Source organism: Notothenia rossii (assembly GCF_949606895.1).
Source record: "Notothenia rossii genome assembly, chromosome: 3".
Lineage (NCBI taxonomy): Eukaryota > Metazoa > Chordata > Actinopteri > Perciformes > Nototheniidae > Notothenia > Notothenia rossii.
The window spans coordinates 83188408-83205634 of NC_136901.1; the positions used below are offsets into that span (position 1 = coordinate 83188408).

Sequence of the window (17227 nt, forward strand, 5' to 3'; positions counted from 1 at the left end):
TTAGATAAGCGTCTATCAAGTTTGATGTTTGGTACTTTTAAAGATATACAAAATACATTTTTTTTTAAAACTGTACAAACTAATGCAAAAAAGGTGGGCGTACAAGGTAAGACTCCAGCTTATAGTTTTCAAGCACCTTAAGTAAATCCCAATTGTTTTCTTAAAAAGGTTTGTATTTGAGAGGTATCGTTTAAGACACTAATTACATGTCAAACAAACAGCTGGTAGTCAACTCCACAGAGGTCCCATCAATCTTACAAATTCATACGTTAATGTCTTTGGGTTTTAGACTACGAGTCAGAAAAGACAAGTTATCGTGGCCAAATATGGAACTAAAGGAGTGTTTAACATACATTTAACATTTTCTTTGCACAAATTATTGAAATATGATCTCAAATGATTATATTATCAGAATTATCGCTGCAGACCTTATGTTAAAACATTAATATTTGAAGACATAGCTTTGGGCTTTTAGGAAACGGGATATTAGAAAGATGTATAGACCGAGCAATAATGAAAATAATTGCTCGTTGCAGCGCTGCATGTTAGCATGTTTTATGAGCAAGACATGTTAAAGGAAGTCCTGAAAGCAGCCATTATGTCAAACAATAAACCAGGTGTTAGCAGGGGGGGGGGGGGGGGGGGGGGGATTTGTGGCACATTTCCAACTGTCTTCATCCCATATCATGCACAGTGGAGTCTCAATGAACCACATTAAAGCAGAGTATTGAACCATCATTTATTATACCTATCGTTCACAATACGAGGCCCAACACTAATTCATCTTCAAGATTTGCATTGAAAGTATATAAAATATACAGGAATGCAAAAAAAAAAAAGGGGAAGCGTTAAACTCGTAAATGCAAATGCTACACAATCCCAAATTCTGACACATATTTACAAGAGATTTAGGAATAACAGGAATCTTAACATAAAAAGCGATGGACTTTCCAACAGCAGGGACTCTTGCATAATGTCCAGGTTGTGCTTGATGCTGTGGAGGGGAATGAGCAGAGCCCCGATAGAAGTCTGTAGAAAGCCCACAGCAAAGAGCTTTCCCTCGGAGTGCATGAAGTCGTGTTCCTTCAGACGAAGGTGATGCGGCTGCGGGCCTGGTTCACCTGCCACACGTTCAGCTCCTCGTACTCCTCCAGCGCCTCCTGGAACTGGGCTGGGGTGAAGCCACGGGAGGTGCAACGCTGCTCTGCTTCAGTCACTCGCACCACCCCGCCCGCGCCACCTTTTCCAGCCAAGCCCTCGGAGGAGAGCTCTCGCACCAGAGAGAAGATGACGTCGGCCGGACGCTGAGCCCTGGAGAGAAGGGAATCAGAGAGGAGGAGATCTTAGGACATCAGAAGACACTTTGTAGCTTTGGTACAGAGCCACTTTATGATTTCAGTCTTTATGCTAAGCTAACCATCTACTGCCTCTTGAATAACAGAAGCGTCATATACTTAGCAAGATGGCAAATAAGCAAAATATATAAAGCTATATCTTTAAGAAGATACTTTTTATTTTTGTTGTTGCTTTAAAACTATTTTTGAAAGGACTAAACAACCTGGCTTCCTTCCCCTTTTTTTTTTTTTTAAAGCCTCCTGAATGTTTAAAAGCTGCACAAGGTGAGGGGTGCCAACATGTTTCTCAGTTTACATGCTTCCGTGTGGAGAGCTCCATAAAAACCCAGAGACATTTTACAGCTTCCTCCAGGACACGCAGCTACCGTTACGGGCAAATAACTAACTCATAAAGGGGATTTGGGGTTGGACGATATCCGGTCACTCGTGTTGCAGAAAATCAAATGCCATCAGTAGGAAAGTGTAAACACTGACCTTGATGCGCTGGACTTGTCGGCTTGAAGTGAATCCTTGGACATCTCCATGAGTCTCATGGCCTCGTTGACGTCTTCCTTCTCCACGGTCTCCATCAAGCGAAGGCGAGCCTGCAGAGAGGGGACAAAACGAGTGGGGACTGATTGAGATGGAACAGAAGAATCACAAAGCATCAGCAGCTTTAATATTTAGTTTGATCTCTGGATAACGAAGGCTGCGCTGTGCCGGCACTGTCAGACCGAGACAAGTGCAATGCCATCTGGTATGGCCGGCAATTGCCCAAGTCTCCGCCTCTCAACACCAGCTAGTCTCTCTACATGTGGAAATTTAAAACACACCATAGGGTGCACATAACATCGAAGCTCCAAGTTTCTTCTTCAAATCACACACAAAGAGGATAGAACATGTTGATGAGGGTTCTGGCCATGGTCAGTTTTGCATGGGTTTGCACAGCGGCACCTAAAGTACACAGGCTGACTGCAGACCCTGCAAAGCTGGCCAGGATCAGAGGAAGAGCTCCCTCAAGACGATTATCAACTCAAAACATCTGGAGCATCACAACAAACACTCAATTTGGTTTAAGTGCAGAAAATACATTCATTCTTTAAATCATGGACAACTCAATCCGTTCCTCCCACAGAGGGAGGGCAGCAGATCGCCCCCTGGTGGACATCAGTGTGCAGCACGGGGCCGGACCGTGTGCCTGAAGTGCTGGTTTTGCAGTAGGTGGATGACTGCTACCTGCACAAACAGCACTTTTGACACCCAGCGGCAGAGAACAGACCATGAGTCACTCGAATTCAGGAAATGAACTTCTCGTGATGCCATTCCAGAGATCCAAGATCAAAATACATTCAAGAATACTTGCATTTATTTATGCGATTTGCCGAATGATGAATATTTGGTAGACAGTAGATCTTTTGTCCGCCGTGGGAAAGAAGTGCTCACATTGCAGTAGGCCAGGTTATAATCACTACCTGCACTGTAAGCACTTTATCACAAACTGGACGATTGATTGTAGACATACAGGGACGTCGAATTCACTCCTATGTTGGAAAAGTGACCGATACAGTTTCAATGATTTCAAGCAGGCCGTTTGCTTTTCCTGCAACCCAAAGCTTTTCACAGTGGGGCTGAAGTTCTCACCAGGGCAGTGGACAGACGCAGGATGGAGAGGAGGGTTCGGGCGGAGGTGAAGGTCGTGTCTTTGCTGACTCGGGCCTCCTTCCTCATCTCTACATAGGCAGCGGTGATGTAATCAGCCAGCGACTCGGGCACCATCGGCTGACGCTTCTTACACGCAGCCATGTAACGCCTGGAGGAATTCACAGTGGAGAATTTCTTAACATTTTTTGAATATTACATCAATTATTGGTTTGAAACAATGTTCACAGACAAACTTGCTAGAGAGCACATGACCTGGTTTATTTTACGTGTTTCCATAACATGTCTTCTTTCAGACTTTTCAAAAAGCTGTCAAAGGTGTGTAAGTGATACTGTGAACAGGGCGAAGCAGAACATCAGACAAGGCTTATTGTGTGCATCTAAACAATTAGAAAATGCAGTGCAGAGTAATGTGTTTGTCTTCATGCAAGTAGTTTATTGGGGAATGTTATGATGAGATCTACTGCCCTAAGAACCTGGAGGGTCTCCTCTTAAACGTTTTCAAACACAAAGCAGATGTTTACCTCATCAGCTTCATGTCGATGGGGGTGAAGTGAGTGGGCGGCTGGCGGGAGTGCATGTGGACGTAGGTGATGTGCTGGGCCAGACGCAGGTCAGAGTCGGCGTCCGGCTTGTCCTGGATCAGCCACAGCAGGTCGAAACGGGAGAGCAGAGCGGCGGGAAGCTGAATGTTGGCCTCGATGCTCTTCCTGGGATTGTAGCGGCCGTAGGCGGGGTTAGCGGCTGCTAGAATGGAGCAGCGGGCATTGAGGGAGGTCATGATGCCGGCCTGGAAAAAGAGTTAAAAACATGAGTTTAGATGTGATGCAGGCGTTAGATTTAAATATCTCCACAGATGAACAGTGCCGTCAACTTTACCTTAGCGATGGAGATGGTCTGCTGCTCCATAACCTCGTGGATGGCCGTCCGGTCAGCGTCGGCCATCTTATCAAACTCGTCAATGCAGCAGACTCCCTGGTCAGCGAGCACCAGGGCTCCTCCTTCCAGGGTCATCTCTCCGGTCATGGGGTCACGCATCACCGCTGCAGTCAGACCCACACCGGAGGAACCGCGACCCGTCGTGTACTGACCTGAAAAACGAAGACACGAGGAAGTGAGCAAACACATGGAATGGCAGCACTTTATTTAACTGGTACTTAGAGAGGTGTTGTCAAAGCTGTGGGTAGAGTTATTAAAAACACACAAAGCAATAACAATACAACAGTCTTTAGTCTTCTGTGGTCCCATCCCAAGTTCATATTTCCCCTATGTAGCCTGAATGGAAATGAAATGCCTTACTGGATAAAACATTAAACCATCCCGGACTTTCACTCCCACAGAGGACTGTACTCACTTCGAGGAGCCAGACGGTCGATGTAGGACAGTAGCTGGGACTTGGCCACTCCGGGGTCTCCCATCAGGCAGACGTTTATGTTGCCTTAAGGGACAGAGCGTTGCAGTTATTAGAACATCTCATAAAAGGCTTTGTGCTCCGAACATATGGATAGGAAAGCAGTTGGTGACGTGCACACAATCTGTTATTGAATTAATAACATCACATTTGCATAACCTTAAGTTTAATGTCGTTACTGTAATAAACTTTATTGTTAGATGAAAGACGTTTTTCATGAAATGCTTCGGCAGAGAATTCATTTCCCCCCCCCCCGTAATTGCCACTGGGACCACCTTTATGGAAGTGATTTAAAAAATGAACTCGAGTTGTGGCTCACCTCTGATCTTCATGCCTTTGGGAGCCTGTTGCACCCCCCCCACCAGCAGCAGGAGCAGAGCCTTCTTTACATCCTCGTGTCCATAGATCTCTGGTGCTATCGAGCCGGCTAGCTTCTCATAAAAGCCCTCCTCTGCAACAGATAATGAAATCACTTCAGTTGCTAAAAGAGCAACAACGTTCTCACCAATGTCAGCCGTACACTTCTAGTTTGATTGAACACAGCCATCGCACACATGCAGGCTCTCACCTGTGATGCTGCGTAGCTCCTCTTCACTCAGGTCATCATTGCCAAGCTCGTCGTCCTCTGACTTGTTCATGAGTGTGATGCTATGAGCCTCCATGTAGGTTTCTGACAGAAGACCCTGGAGATGGGATGCATTGTCATTATTAAAGATATCAAGACAAACAAATGCCCCGTCTTACCATTTCTACAGGTTTGCTTGAGCGCTAAGTTAAGATAGAGAAATACTTGATTCAGGATAAAAGCCCTTACCTGAGTGGCCTGTTTGAACCCTGTGCGAAGAAGAGGGAGGAAGACCCCGTTGATGGCTACATGGTCTCCTGGCTGGGCGAGACGTGTGTTTTCTCCGCGGGCATAGATAGACATGCTCCGTGGAATGTTTCCGACGGGCACCTGGTCGCTCTGTTTGACAAAAAAAGACATTTGTGAGAAAATAGAAACATGCCGTAAACACAAGAATACAATTCATGGAAACAGCGAGGGGGCACTTTGTTATTAGAAGTTCCTTACATGTTCCTGAATACGCAGCTCCTGGAACTTGACAAACTTTGAGCCTCTGGTCTGCAGGTAGAGCCGCCCTCCGGATTTGTTGGTGACGCACTCTTGGCTGGGACACATGACGAGGGGCATGAAGGTGGGAGACTGGATCTGAAGGCCAAAAAGATGTGATTAATGAGCAACACTTGATAAATGTCGGAATTGTCCGACTATATAATGATCTCGGCACAGGAGTTCAAAACTTTGAATCTCAATCAGAAATCCCATTTTTTGTGATCCAGGATCAGACCAGTCGGACAGATTTTGTCCCTGTAGTTCAAAGCAATTCAGGATAGGATCACCCTGATCCAGATTACGACTTTTCAAAATAACTAAATCCTGAATATCAGTGCTTTAATCCGACCGATCGCCATCTAGTGGACATGAAAAATAATACAAGGAAGACAAGAGACCACATCGCAGAGACATCTATAATGTCCAATGATATAGTTTTTTATTTGAAAGGTGATGACAGGTGGACTTTTTTTTGTTGAAGATATTTTTACTTTACTGTCAATTACATTTGTGATTGGCAATCTTTGTTGTGATACTTTTATGAGCATAAACATTTATGTCATCAACATTTGGTGGAAAGCAAAATAGGCCACCACAAACGTGAGCAAAAATGGAAAAATAAAATGTATTTCCCATGAAGGCTAAAAATGGTGTATTATTTCAGTTAACAAACTTTGCCATCTTATTTAAATTGAAACATATTTTAAAATAAATTGTACAGTACATTTTGCTCTGGTAATCCACCCCTCTGGTGGGATCAGGATAATCCAGTTTTTTGGGATCAAACTGATCCCAATCCTGTGTTGTCGGTTTGAACTACCAGTTTTGAAGATTTGATCCAGATTAAAGCTTGGATTGGATTTCCTGATCTGATATCAAAGTGATCCTAATCTTGTTTTTGAACTAACCGAAATCCATATCTGATCAGATCGGGATTAATAGTGTTGAACTCCTGGGCCCAGAGGACTAAAATCCAAACTTACAGGTTGGTAGGTCTCCGCACCACACTGGTCACATGTGTACGTAGCGACAGCCATCATTGGTTTGACTTCAGAGGCGCGAGTCACTATTCCACGAACGTTCACCAGATGCCCGATGCTGTCCGCTCGCACGTCACGAACCACTTTGGGCTTAGAAGTGGTGGGAGCCTTAAAGTACAGCTCGCTGTGGAAGGAGGATACAGTTCATGAGAAAGGTAACCAAAATGTAATTGCATGTGCTTTAGTGAAAAGAAAGACCACAGCAGCCTTTATCAAAAAACCTGAAATATTATTAAAAATGAAACTTACAATCTCCTCATGAGTTCAGGGGGGTATTGGTTACGACGGTCTCTGGTGTCTGCAGGGTCGCGACCCCTCTGTTCCATCATCAGCCTGTGCTCAATGTACACGTCCAAAGAATCCTTGGCAACAATCTAGATATAAAAGCATTTCCATTTAATAAATAACACCCGCCTTTATAGTCTTGAATGTTAAAATGAAATTGGTAAAAATAATGTGTAAACGTTTTATACCGAGTGCAGCTAATGTATTACCAGCTGTTCAGATTTAACATTATCTGACATTATGCTAGTAACAGATAATCTTAACCTTTTCAAAATAAGCCATTTAAAACGTCACGACCAATTTACAAAAAGATCAATAAAGTGTTAGATAATGTGCCTCGATAGATGTATGGCCTTCGTCGAGTCTAATCATGCTTTTATCTTTTAAACGTAAAAGCTCAACTGTGCATTTACACGTACATCTCTTTCTTTGTACTCTGGCAGCAGTTCGTGGACGGCGTCAGCGACCAGGTCCATGTAGCGCTTGGCGTTTTCACAGATGCTCTCAACAAGCTCGGGGTCTTCCTCGGCCACATCGTCCAGATCCACGTAGAGAGCCACCTGCTCCCTGTGGGCCAGCGCCACCTGGGAACAGACAACATGATGAGCAACTTCATTAAAATACCTTTCATGCACAGATAAGGCTCAATGACACCTTTACACTTTCAAACTGTGATAAGTATGAGTTTATAATGTGGGAAAAAATGTATTTGTCAGGTTCTTAACACCCAAGCAACATGGATGCCCCCAAGTTATCAGTTAATACCATTTTGCTACTTGAGGCGTTTCTTCCTTTAGTTTTGAAGAAATTTGATTTATCAATACTTTCAGAAATTACATTAGGACAAAATGGTTGCTAAACAATTAAAGACAAAAGATAACGAGTTGATCCATTTAATTTGAGCTTGCTTCTCCACTTAAATTATTCATGTTTGTGTGATAATGTCCAAATCTATATTCCGGGAAAAAGCCACTTCCTAAAGCTTTTGTGTCTGCAACTCATGATTATTTTATTTATTGCTTAAGCTGCCATTTATATTGATAAATTATTTGGTATATATATATATAAGGGATGCACGGAAAATGGTTAAAAAGGCCCTATCGGCCGAAAGGGTTTTAGCACCGAAAAAATATCAACGAATGTCAGAGAACAGGGTTACGTTGATCATACTCCGCATATTTGTCCGGGTGTTCTGATTTCAAGTGGTGGAGTAATCCCGAAGTGGTGAAAGTATTTGCAGTTACACCCCCTCGAGAAATGTCAGCTGAACAAGTTTTACAAATCGCAAACCGCGCCTCTCTCTGATAGTTTGAAATATCTCCAAGCAGCAGACATGTTGGCTGTGAGCCAGCCGAGAGCATGGTCGCGCGCCGTGCTTGCCGCCGCGTTTTGATTACGTCATCACAACAACACGTTAGGTTACCAAACTTATAGGTGCATTTGTTGTTGTTGAAGGCCTGGCTGTTAGTCTTTATTTACACTATTTTGTAGTAGGCCTACTGGCCTAGATGTTTATGCAGTTTTAAAGCACCTTGGCTTTGTTCTGGATGCACTTTGTTGTAGTTATCCTACAGAGAAAAGAAAATGCAAATTATATATATATATATATATATATATATATATATTATATATTAATATATATATAAATCATTTTCGGCCTTTCGGCATTCGGCCAACTGTTTCCTATTTTCGGTATCGGCCAAGAATTTCCCGTTCGGTGCACCCCTAATATATATATATATATATATATATATATATATATATATATATAAATAAATAAATAAATAAATAAATAAATAAGCAAACATTTTCCCTTCCTGTCCCTTAAAGTCAAAGGTTTTGTCTTGAAACAGCTCATTTATTAGTCAAAAATCTAAAGATAACATCAGTTTATTATAATATAGAAACAGAAAAGCAGTTGTTTGAGGTGCTAAAATACTATTTAATCTTCTTTGAACATTAATTGACGATCAAAATAAGAAATATAAATGTACTACTTACAAGTTGAGCTCCATATTTGAACACCTTCTTCCCATTGTCGTCCTCAGAATAAAACTCCTGCAGGACCCTTTTGCATTTGTCTGCAAAAAGAAAAATCTTCAGAATTATTTCACAGCAAAAAAATCAAAACAGGCTACATCAAGTAAACACCAGGTGGAGATTTGTTTGTCCACCATACTGTATATTATTCAAACAGATAAATCATTTTTTTCTGGGGTTATCTTTTAAATTGTTTATATATTAAAGCTGCTTTTCTGAGTATAAATGTGTGATTAACAACACCACCACCACCACTGGGCCTGGAAGCTAATTTGTTGTCCTGCGACGACCCCTTTGTTGAGTAACATGGCATCCTGTAATCTCGATGAGTCACTATTGCCTTGATTAGAGCGCAAACTGCCTCTGATGTAATACATGAACCAAATTCCATTCGTGTGTACCAACTATCAAAGTTTTAAAGTGAAATATCCGACAATTACGAAGCAGATTTCTTCGGTGAAATAATGTAAATACAACAACAGGCGCGCTCAGTTCAGGGTCCATTTTTTTTTTTCTTTGAGAAAAACATCCCTCACTTCTCGAAAGAGCCACAGCAACTAACAATACTTAATTCCACGTTACAACCAATGAAATCAGCCCTACCGCGATTATTAAAACACTCTACTTACTTTGTCGCTTTAGCAGAAAATCCGCACATCTGGTTTATTATTTCTCTGTTCGAGGATGTTATTGTAAACAAAGCAGCACATGGCTTTTTTGCCTCGTCACTGAGTATCCCTCCGCTCTTAAAAATAGTCCTGGCTGTTGTTTTCAAAAGCAAGGCCAGCCATCTTCTAACGTTAGCTCGGGTTAGCTGAGTGTTTCTAACATGGACAGGTCCGTCGATATTAGCCGCTATTTACATAATCCCTAGCCGGTAAAATGTCGCCGACTTGATGTCTAACTTCCAAGATTTCTGATGGATCATATCCTCCAAGTAAAACTTATAAGATTCAAAGGCGTTTTCTTCATATGCACAATAGCTACAGAGTAGTTATGGCAATACAACTGTTAGGTCCCATGATCCTCCAACAATGCAACATAAATATATACAAGATATAAACAAATAAAAACAAACAAAAATAGTGCAAGAAGAAGCAGTAGGAATAAAGAGTATGTTGCAAGACCAATGTGCAATTAATGCATAAGTAAACGATATACATTTAAAATAAAATGCAATAAAAATCTGGCAAGTGATCAAGTCAATGCAGAAGTCAATATACATGTAAATAGAATAAGATAAACAAGAACATAATACTGTAAACTGGAATAAATAGTTATTGTAGTAATAAATAAATAAATGTGTGTCTATATACGTGTAAATAGAATAAGATAAACAAGAACAAAATGTACAATTAAATACTGTACAGTGGAATAAATACATATACATTTTCTCGGTTTATTGTTAGGTATGGCCTTTTAAGTTTAAGGCAAATTAGATTAAAAAAAATGCCAGTGTAACAGAACCACGAGTTAAATAAAATAGGAAAATCATGGTTGGTTACAAACTTTAAAAAATTCAAATTCAATTGTTGTGTAATAATTTTGAATATTAGGCATTTCCGTTGGGGTGCCTTTAACATTCAAACAAATACCATTAGTTTATTCATCAGTTACAGAAAAGTGTGTGCCGACATCTTCGTGGACTCAATCCCCTACCAGCATTTCAACCAAGTATCCCTTAGCAAAGCATAAGGCAAGGGACAAGGTGACTAACCATCTGCCATTTTTTTTATCAAAACAGTTGGATGCAAAACGGTACGTTAACTTGTTCAACTGACAAGCAACACCGTTAGCTAACCGGCTAGCATGCTAACATAGGTTGTGGAAGCTAGCAGTTAATTAGTGCCAGTTTAGTTATTTCATGTTGACTTAAAGTCCTGAAAAGTTTGGCCTTGTATATATTGATGGGTAAAACATGGAGGTTACGCAACTGTATAACTTATTGACTTTTTACTGTTTACTAGTGTACCTTTTTATCATTGAGAAAAAGCCTATTTTTTTTACCAAAGAAACAACATTAGCTCGTTATCCTAAATTGTATGCTTCAAGTAATGTGAACAAAGTCACTTAAAAACCGTGAATGTCTAACGTCACACTTAACATTATTCTTAAACTGAATGCATGTCGTGAGGTTGTGTATTGTAAGTTTAAATCGAATGCACATGAAATAACAATGAGCATATGATGTCTAGATATTAACCGAAATATGTTGTTTGAGAAATTCCTCTTTGTTTTTCAAAAAGTTATTGTTGGACATGTGCTTCCACAGTGGCGCCTGCTCCTTTGTTTAAACGGTTCCATCCGGGTCACTCACTGTGTCTAAAAGAGGTAATGCTTAACTAGTTACTTAGGAGAAAAGTTACTGCAACGTTTATTTTCCCGGATTGTTTTTCACCTAACGTTTTAAAATACACATGCATGACCTAATGGGCTGTGGTCTAATGAACTGGAGTTAGAGTAGAGGGAACACGAAGAGGGAAAGTAACCAAACTGGCTACTCAATTGTTTGTGCACAAACACGACTCGTTTCAGATGAGCTGCACGACACTGCATTATACAAATCAGGAACGTAGGTTTTCAAAAAGGGATTTTGAAGAAGATATTTAGTTTAAAGTTAAGCTCCGTTATCTTGGGCCAACCTATTACTGCCATGCCGTTATTGTGAAAGTTAACACATTACCTTTCTCTGCCGCATAATCCTTACGAGCCATGACTGCAGACCTTGACCCTCAGGTGAGATAACTTGATTCCAAAATCCTAACGATACCTACAGACTCAAATAGAGTTTAAATTCACGGTTTAATTACTTCAATATCACCGGAGACTAGTATTCATTCACTTGCAGCTTGCGGTTCTCCCCGGTCTCCGTGCAAGAAGTGGCGCGAGTCTGACGTAGCCAGCAGCCAATCGCGTGGCTTCTTTCCGCAGTGAGAGGCGGGGTTTTCGTGGTGGCGCGAAAGTTGAGGGCGTTCGCGTGTCACGTGACTCGACAAACTTCCGCCCTGTTAGTCAGGATTGGCGCGAAATGCAATGATTGGATTCTATACAACAGAGTGAACCCAGAGTGAACTCAACTCAAACAGACTGTAGTATAACTTTTGTAAACACTGCCGAGTCATGGCCAAAATAAACTTAAAACGTTCTAGAATTCAAGTTATTTGTAAGGCAAACGTTATACAATTTTCATAATAATAATTAATGCAGATATTTATTGTCCTAACTGGTATACATATCATGTGGGTAGTTTCCAAGCAGATACCTCTTTAAAAATAAGATACAGGTTTATAACGTCAGCAGAAAGTGTAATGACCTCAGGGGGTAAAGGTTTTTGTTTTTGCCATCAATTTATTAGTAACACTCTTATTTTAGAGCAGAATCATTGATAGGGTAATAAACACATAAATAAAATGCAATGGCAATTGAGACTGAGTATTGGTGTTTATGTATTTTCATCTGGCTTTTCAAAATGTGAAATATAAAGGGTGTGACTTTCTGATGTAGACATTTCCCCCAGTGAATTGTGTTCTGTTTAAAAAAAAATTGTAATCGTTTGGTTCACAAATTACATATATTACTAAATGCATGATATTAAAAAGGAAACAAAAACTCCAAGCTTAGTTGTTATTAGTTATTTATTAGTTATCACAGTAGTACATACCATCACATATTTGAACTTGTTTAAAAGGTATTGATGTATTGTGCATTCTCTAAACGCATGCATCTGCATCACATCTCATCCGTTTTTACACATCTTTTCTTGTGATCTCATTAAAACCCTGTTTGCTCAATAAAGGATATTTTAATAATAATTATATAAACAAACGTTAGACACGAAAAAACCAGTCGACAACAGTGAAATACGTTATGAACCTAACTTCAAAAAGTGGGACACAGGAGATACTTTTAACTTGCTGCCAGACAAGAATCAACCAACAAGAATCTAACTGAACATGAACACTCCTTTTAACATTTTCTTTCAAAACATAAACTTTCCTTTTGGTGAAATGGCATAAACTTTTCCCCCCAAAACTCATCATTTAGTTTTTCCTTTTCCCCTCCAACAAAATTAGTAACTAAAATAAATCTGATAGATGAACTTGGTAAGTGGTCATGTAGAAGAACAGATGCCCCAAATAAATAGTACACTGAAATGTACTGAGAAAACGCAGTAGTGTTGAAGAGATACTTTAACGAAAAACAACGGTTGTTCCCCCGACGGTACAGGTCTCCGTGTCCTCAGTCAAAGAGCTCATCGAGGACGCTGGCAGAGGTGTGGCGCGTGGAGGGCTGCAGAGAAAAAGCAGGACGAACAAAGTTGGAGCTTGACAGGAATATTCATTGGAAACCAAAGTGCCATTCCGACACAGTTCCCCAATCATGCATTTTGTTTGCCGCCATAATGTACCATTAATTAGGCTGTTAGTCAGCTCCACAAAATCACCAGTATAATGCACTTTTATAGACATTCATTCAATTGTAGCTCAGCTGATCAAGTCCACCAAAGTGTTACAGCAGTGTATTAAATTGCTACTGAACTGAATGAAGACTGAATCAACATTTTCTAAAAGAGCCAAACTTTGGAAATAATGCAGACAACTGTGTAATTTACTGCAGACTCATCAATCGTAAGAGAAGTATGTCATGGATATAAATGCTTTAAAGTGCATTTTAGTTTGTTTACCAGTGAAAATTCAGATTCATAATCGGAACCACTTTCATAATCATCAATCTCAGCCTCTTCTCCTTCTTCACCATCCTCAATCAGAGAAAGTCTGGGGAGAAAACAATGTTCATTTTAATGTAATGTATTCTTGCCGGATAAAAGCTAAGAAAGACACAATATATATATTCACATTTTCTAAATATTTAAACGTTTCTCTTGGTACTCTCCTCTAACGTTATAACGTCAGTCTTACAAGCTGAGGTTGGAGTTCAGGTCCCGCTGTTCCAGAGAGGTGCCGGTCTGGCTGGAGGAGAGACGGCATTGCTTGGTGGGCTTCACCTTGCGTATACTGAACCTGTTGAACAGCAGCAGGTTAACATGAGGGGGAGGAATACTCCATGTGGAGCTCACCAGCATCTTTTGTGGAAGGTGCTTATATTTGTTCTGTGTACAGGGTTCATACACTTTTTTACCAATGATTTTCCATGACTTCTCCATGACCTTTACCTAATTTTCCATGACCAAAACAATTACTCTTTCTCAGCGGTACCACTGAAAATGGTTTATTACAGGAAAATAAGGTCTGCATATGAAACATGTTGTGCCTATCTAAAACAAATCAAATAGTAGGCTTATTAGCTCCTACACGCTAAAGCAACTAAAATCTCTCACCAGCAAAACACCTCGTCAGTTAAATGCCAATTTACGTTTCAATACTAAACGAATTTATTATCATTATAGTATTACTATTTCGGCAATTAGATAAAATATAAATTATATTTGATGCAACTTTAGTTACATTTCCATGACTTTTCCAAAACTTTGGGAAAAATATTGTTTTCCATAACTTTTCCAGGGCCTGGAATTAGCATTTTGAATTTCCATGACTTTTCCAGGTTTTTAATGACCGTAAGAACCCTGTGTGTATTATCCTGTTAGAAAAATAAGATTAAGATTAAGATGGACCTTTATTAATCACCGTGGGGAAATTCAGTAGTTTAACAGCAACAGGGTAAGATTTGAAAAACAGGACGACAGCACAGATTCAAACAGATTAAGGATACAATTTTAAAAAAAAGATACAAATAAAAAATGGTAAATAACTATAAAATAAGAAATGAATGAAAATGAACATATATACATATACCCAGTCAGGTCAGCTGTAGCAAAACTTACATAATGTAATTTGGACAATAGGATGTGTTAGTTATTATTAAATAGATGTGGGAACAAGAAATTGCTCTAAATTTCCAAGGTCTGGATTAATTCATATTAACTTCATGTTAAAAAAAAGAAAAAAATGTATATGTTTTTATAACACGCAACAACAACAACAAGAAGCAACTAAACAAGACATAATGGGGGGGGGGGGGGGGGTGGGGGGGGGGGGGGAAATGCAAGGATGACTTCCTAAGACATCAAATTGTTACAGACACAAGCCATTACACAGGAGATGCCGTATTGACTATTTTGATACAGCTGACCTGACTGGGTATATGTATATATGTTCATTTTCATTCATTTCTTATTTTATAGTTATTTACCATTTTTAATTTGTATCTTTAAAAAAAAATTGTATCCTTAATCTGTGTGAATCTGTGATGTTGTCCTGTTTTTCAAATCTTACCCTGTTGCTGTTAAACTACTGAATTTCCCCACGGTGATTAATAAAGGTCCATCTTAAATCTTAAGCCCTCGAAAAAATAAAAAGGTGTTCTGTTTTGATGATTTTCTTGCTGAACAAAACTTCTAAATATCATAAGCTTTTGTTTGCCAGAGCTTTTTCCATCTTAAATTGATATATGCTGGAATCCTGAAGTCAAATGTAATACCAGTTAAGACCTTTTTTAAGACCCTTTCCATACATTTTAAGACCTCATCGCCACTTCAAGTTTTAACCGGTTACATTGGTGACACACTTTACCTCACATTGACTATATACAGTATTGATTGTCCTTCCTCCTTATCTTCTAACCATTTGGACACAAACTTGCATCTCCCCATAACGATGTTGTTTAACAACCGGCGTAAACGGACCTTCATGCGCTATCAAGCAGTGAGCGTGCGATGTCCTGTTCAGACGAAGTCAAACCCAACAGGATGCCATAAATAAACTACACAGAATCACACTACACACCTACGCAATGATTACATTCAGGCAGACTGTAGAATACAACCTATTTGGACAATTTATATATTTATTGAAAACAAGCTACAAAATGTAATACCTTGGAAAATGCAGTTTAATAGTTTTTAATAGCATTACATTTTGCTAAATTGATTTATCAACTTTGAATACTTTTTAAGACCCAACGGACACCCTGTAAATGAATCCAAGATCTGATGGAAAGATGCCAGATGCAGAGCGAACTAGAGTGATACTAACCTGTGATTTGGCCTGAGAAAAAGCCATCCTTACAGTTCTCTATAGAGGTCGTAGATATTGAAATGTGAAGGATACACGTTAACTGACCCTATGGAGAAGTCATCCTCAGACTCGGGCTCAGTGAAGCCGCTGCCCTCATCACTCTCTGTGGCTCCGGGCTTTCTGGAGGCGGCTTGCTGCTTGGCTCCGACTCTCAGGGCAGTAGAGGTGAGGGCGGGGGTGGGCAGGTTGCTGGGGAAACTGAGGCTGTCCAACAAGGACTCTCTGGCTGAGCTGGCCACTGAACCTGGAGGAGACAGGAGACAACTACAGTAACTAACTGTTTGTTAAATGTGTGGGTTTTTACAATTGCCGACAAGATTTAGTCACAAAGTCCTGCCCTACAACGGCTTACTAAGGCCATTGTAGGTAAAAGAAAACCGGGAGGGGGGTCTTATTCCAAGAACTGAATCACAAGTTAAAAATGTAAAATAAAATAAATCTAGGTTTGGTGGAAGTCGTGATAGGCATTTTCACTGTTTTTGTGATAAATTGTGAAAAAAGGAAGAAGACTAAAGAAAAACTCCACAAAGTATATTGGTTGCAGCCCATATTAAGTTACATTTGGGAGTTGAAGCGATCTCCCATTCACATAATTATTATTAAAAGAATCTCTTATGGCGCATTTCCACTGCAGGGCCTCGCACGGCATAGTACGGTATAGTTAGGCCTTGGTAGGCCAGGCTCACTTTATGCAGCGTTTCCATTACAGTTTAGTAGCTGGGGCAGTAACTATAGTAACGCAGTGTAGGCGGAGCCGTGACGTCATCTTCAATGCAAACCACAAAACCAACATCAGCCGTTAGCTGTTAGCCCTCTGAGCTCACAGCTGCTCATATCTGTTCAGAAACTAGACACAAGTTAAAGACTTAAAGACTTAAAGACAGACTGTCTGTGTCACAGACTGTCTGTGTCATGGCGAGTACAGTCGCTGGTTTATTTATGTCTGTAGGCCGTTGTTGTGAGTGTGGGCGGAGCATATACAACGTTAGCTTAGCCGATCTCCATTCAGTGAAACAAGCATTTAAAAAGGTTTTTCGCCTGCCGTCTGTCTGCAGACTTGTCAAAGCATTAATTCATGTTTTTTACTAACCGGTATCAGTATGTTGTCACTTCGTCATCATTTCGAAACGTGTATTACAATTAAATCACGGTAAAATATGTTCATTTTGTTGTGGTTGTCAGCGATTCTCTCACTAGTTTAGCATACTGAGCCCGATCCTTACCTGACCCATCTCTTGAGAAAGTGAATC

The 17227-nt window shown here is 40.2% G+C and overlaps 2 protein-coding genes across 2 annotated transcripts in view; both read right to left on the reverse strand.

Annotated features, from left to right (window-relative positions):
• Positions 1 to 725: 725 nt before the first annotated feature.
• mcm7 (minichromosome maintenance complex component 7) lies at positions 726 to 11801 on the reverse strand. Its single transcript, XM_079669705.1, has 15 exons — positions 11567 to 11801; positions 8845 to 8924; positions 7263 to 7427; positions 6808 to 6932; positions 6502 to 6682; positions 5477 to 5614; positions 5219 to 5368; positions 4973 to 5087; positions 4724 to 4855; positions 4348 to 4431; positions 3873 to 4084; positions 3518 to 3783; positions 2976 to 3144; positions 1830 to 1939; positions 726 to 1311 (listed from the first exon to the last, which is right to left on the reverse strand). Exons 1-15 carry the CDS (start codon positions 11595 to 11597, stop codon positions 1086 to 1088), a joined length of 2184 nt encoding a protein of 727 aa, XP_079525831.1. The 5' UTR covers positions 11598 to 11801; the 3' UTR covers positions 726 to 1085.
• Positions 11802 to 12500: 699 nt separating this feature from the next.
• Positions 12501 to 17227, reverse strand: part of stag3 (STAG3 cohesin complex component) — a 48448-nt gene continuing 43721 nt past the window's right edge. The window contains exons 29-32 of the mRNA XM_079668457.1: positions 16023 to 16221; positions 13803 to 13904; positions 13568 to 13658; positions 12501 to 13173 (exon numbers count right to left, since the gene is read on the reverse strand). Of these exons, the coding sequence (XP_079524583.1) occupies positions 13123 to 13173; positions 13568 to 13658; positions 13803 to 13904; positions 16023 to 16221 (443 nt within the window). The 3' untranslated portion in view covers positions 12501 to 13122. The remainder of the gene's footprint in view (positions 13174 to 13567; positions 13659 to 13802; positions 13905 to 16022; positions 16222 to 17227) is intronic.

Excerpts from the sequence above, each read along its gene's own strand:
- mcm7 (XM_079669705.1), bottom strand. The coding sequence starts at position 11,597 with ATGGCTCGTAAGGATTATGCGGCAGAGAAAG. Across the intron at positions 8,925-11,566 it reads GGATTATGCGGCAGAGAAAG|ACAAATGCAAAAGGGTCCTG; the intron begins GTAATGTGTTAA and ends TTCTTTTTGCAG. Across the intron at positions 5,369-5,476 it reads AGCTGCGTATTCAGGAACAT|AGCGACCAGGTGCCCGTCGG; the intron begins GTAAGGAACTTC and ends TTTGTCAAACAG.